Source organism: Octopus bimaculoides, chromosome 30, assembly GCF_001194135.2.
Source record: "Octopus bimaculoides isolate UCB-OBI-ISO-001 chromosome 30, ASM119413v2, whole genome shotgun sequence".
Classification (NCBI taxonomy): domain Eukaryota; kingdom Metazoa; phylum Mollusca; class Cephalopoda; order Octopoda; family Octopodidae; genus Octopus; species Octopus bimaculoides.
This window is the reverse complement of record NC_069010.1, coordinates 472092-475866: the sequence shown is the minus strand read 5'-3', so window position 1 is coordinate 475866 and position 3775 is coordinate 472092. Positions and strand designations below refer to the sequence as shown.

The following is a 3775-nucleotide window of genomic DNA, read 5'->3' as shown; positions in this document are numbered from 1 at the left end:
TACTACTACTACTACTACTACTACTACTACTACTACTACTACCAATACTACTACTACTAGAACTGCTGCTAGTATTAGTACTACAGCTACTACTGCTACTACTACTCCTACTGCTGCTTCAGCTTCTGCTACTACTACTACTACTACTACTGCTGCTGCTGCTACTACTACTACTACTACTACTACTAATACTACTACTACTACTATTACTTTTTACACATTTTTCTTCTACGTCTTGTTTATCTTCATCTCCGTTAGTCCGCTCATTTTTCCATTGTATCGCCTCTTTATTCCACCTCCTCCTCCACCACTCCACTCCACCCCGTCCCCTCCGCACCTGCTCCTCTCCTTCCCTCATTATTTATCTTTATGTTCAGCATCACCATCATTATCATAATCATCATCTCCTTCCACCTCCTTCCCTGCTCCCAATCCTTCTCTTCCCCTCCTCCTTTTCTCTTGCTTCCTCTCTTCACTTCCTACCCACCTCATACTTCTCCTTCTCCTCCACCACCTCCTATGGCTCCTCTACCTCATTATCATTATCACGCTTTTCTATTTCATAGATCTCCAAATTTAATGTTTTACTAAATAATTTCCTGTACTATTTCCTTTATAATCTATTTTATGCAACAGAAGTTTGAACCATAATAAAATCAAGAAAATCGACCGTGGAATCTTCCAGGATCTTACCAATTTACAGAGATTGTAAGTTCATTTTTTGTGGATAATATTTATGAAGGTAATATCACTAGAAATTTCATATCATCTCTTTACTACCCTTGCTCTCTCTCTCTCTCTCACTGCCTTCCTAATTTATATTTCATCATTATATCTCCGTTTGTGAGTGTTTGAAGTTGTATACAATTGTATGTGTCTTTCTGTGTGTGAATAAATAAATGTTTTGTGCATGAAAGTATGGTTTTATATAATCATGTATGTTTATATCTGTGTGTCTATGGTGTGTACGTTTGTGTCCGTGTGTGTTTCTCTTTGTCTTTGGAAGAAAAATTATATTTACTAAGCGAAAATGATGCTATTAATAATTGTCTTAAATAGTTTTAAAATCATTCTGATACCCTAACGAAATACCTTACTCACATGAACACTCACAAAGAGAAAGTGTGAGTGATATACTTTCATCGAGATTTACTTCACGTAGGGGATAGTCTTTTACTTGTTTCAGTCATTTGCCTGCGGCCATGCTGGATCAGCGCCTTTAGTCGAGCAAATCGACCCCAGGACTTATTCTTTGTAAGCCTTATACTTATTATATCGATCTCTTTTGCCAAACCGCTACGTTACGGGGACGTAAACACGCCACCATCGGTTGTCAAGTGATGTTGGGGGACCAACACAGACACACAAGCATATACACACACAGATATATATATATATATATATATATATATACGACGCGCTTCTTTCAGTTTCCGTCTACCAAATCCACTCTCAAGGCTATGGTCGGCCCGAGGCTATAGTGGAAGACACTTGCCCAAGATGCCACGCAGTGGAACTGAACACAGAATCATGTGGTTGGTAAGCAAGCTACTTAACACACAGCCACTCCTGTTTTTATTAATATTTATGGATGACCTATTTATTAGGACTCAGATTTGAAAAAGTAATTCGTTTTTCTTTGAAGAACTATTTCAGAAAATTTCTGGGCTAAACACGCGCACACAATCATATGCACTCTTATTTACACAAACACACACACATACACAGACACGTACCCTCATGCACACACTCACACACGTACACACACATAAGCATATATATACAGACACAGGTGACTGTTTAGTAAGAAGATTGTTGCAAACCACGTAGTTCAAGACTCGTGTACCGGATTTTCCTCTTCGGGTGCACCAATTCCTTTACAGGGGATTTGGTACAAAGAAACGGAATCAGGTCTGTCATATGATGCATGTATATACATACATGTGTATCTTGGAGTCTATTTTCTTCTCCACGCCCTCGCGTAACGGTTCGGCAAAAGAACCCAATAAAATAAGTAACAAGCCTTCAAAAATAATTACAGGGTTGATACATTCGACTCAAACCTTTCAAGGTGGCGTTCTAGCATGGCCGAATCTAATGAGTAAAATAGGTAAAAGATAAATATATACAGGTATAACTGTATCAGTTTAGCATGTGTCAGTGAAACGAAAGTATGATGGAACGTAGAACTCCTTCCAATATACAATTGAGAAAGCATATTTTACAGCTTTGAATGATTGTAAGGATTACGAAGTATATTAATGATATCATCTCATCAATAATTTATGGCTGTGACGACATGTAGAAACTATTTTAGTGTTGTGGAATAACAAAAATGTCGTTTCATTAATTCACTCCTATTTCTCTCGCAATAAACTCTTCAGATGCTGTGCAGTTTCAGGTGTATATCGAATGACTGGACTTTTCCACTTTCTGATAATTTACCGACATTTCTACGTTTTTATGTACTTTTTTACCTTTCTGTTTTCTTCTTCAGCAACTGCATTTCTTATGTCTTTTTTCTTCCTTCGCTCGCTTCTTCTTATCTTTCCTTTTCCTCTGCATTTCTTTCTTTCATTTCGTTTCTTTTCTTTTCCTCAAAATTCATCATCATCTTCATAATCCTCATAATCCTCTCCATCATCATCATCATCATCACTAACGTAAGCAAGATCACTACCATCATGATAGTCATCATCATTATTGACAGCATTTTTATTGCCATAATCCTCATCAGCTTGAGCATCATTCCTGTCATTACGCCCTTCCTCATCCTCTTCATCAACACCAACATCATCATCATCATCATAGACATCGATTTATTATTCAAATCAATATCTTCCTGCTCCGCTTGTTTCTCTTCATATTTATTTTCTCCCCGTCTTTCTTTCTCTTTTTCCTCCTTTTTTATACTTCCTTCTGTGTTTTTTTTGTTGTGTTTATCGTTGTTGCACTTGTTCTTCATTTTCATCTTCTTCTTCTTTTTCTTCTTTGTTTACTTTTTCATTATTTTATTTCTTTCTCTTTCCGTTTTCTGTTACTTGTTCTAAATTTATTTTCCTCTTCTTGGAGTCCTCTCTTCTTCTGCTTGGAATCCTTTCTTTCTTCTTTTTCTTCTTTCTTTCCTTGTTTTTCTCCTTCTACAACTTGTTGTTTTCCTTTTTTTCTTGTCCTTCTCGTTTACCATAATTAGTCTTGCCGTCGTCTGTTTTATTTCAAACTAGCAGTATAACCTGACGTTGTCCGGGTGAGACTTATTACGCCATCTACGATAAGTCTTGCTAGGTGAAAATCAACTAAAAAAGAAAGCCTTACAATGAAAAAACCCTTATGATGTAAATATGTTCATAATTCAAAAGACTAAATTAATAGGGGAAGTCTGAAGGCTGTTTTGTGTAACATTATTAAGTGTACGTAAATTTCATCCGGCTAATTGGCTATACAAACGTTTATGCAAAACAACTTTTTGCGCTGCCTTGATTACACATAGCAGGGTAATTCCTTTTCGCAGGAGATAGGACGGCAATTTCTGATGAAGCAATTGCTGGCGATCTGTTGCTACACAGTTCTGCCAGAATTCTATCAGATTGGGCAGTAGATAATGATGCACCGTTTTGCATTATGTTCAAAGTAACTTCTGGAATGTGGTGAATTGCTGCAGTCTGTTGCTGTCTTTTTAAACGGAGGCATAATCTATGTACATATTAAACAGAACAACAAAAGTTATAACAGATGGGAGGGTGGGTAGTTTTCACATTTCGGTGATTTTTCAGAT

The 3775-nt window shown here is 36.9% G+C and overlaps 1 protein-coding gene across 1 annotated transcript in view; it reads left to right on the top strand.

Annotated features, from left to right (window-relative positions):
• Positions 1 to 3775, top strand: part of LOC106876916 (insulin-like growth factor-binding protein complex acid labile subunit) — an 88611-nt gene that overhangs the window by 35210 nt on the left and 49626 nt on the right. Inside the window, exon 13 of the mRNA XM_052978054.1 lies at positions 637 to 708. Within this exon, the coding sequence (XP_052834014.1) occupies positions 637 to 708 (72 nt within the window). The remainder of the gene's footprint in view (positions 1 to 636; positions 709 to 3775) is intronic.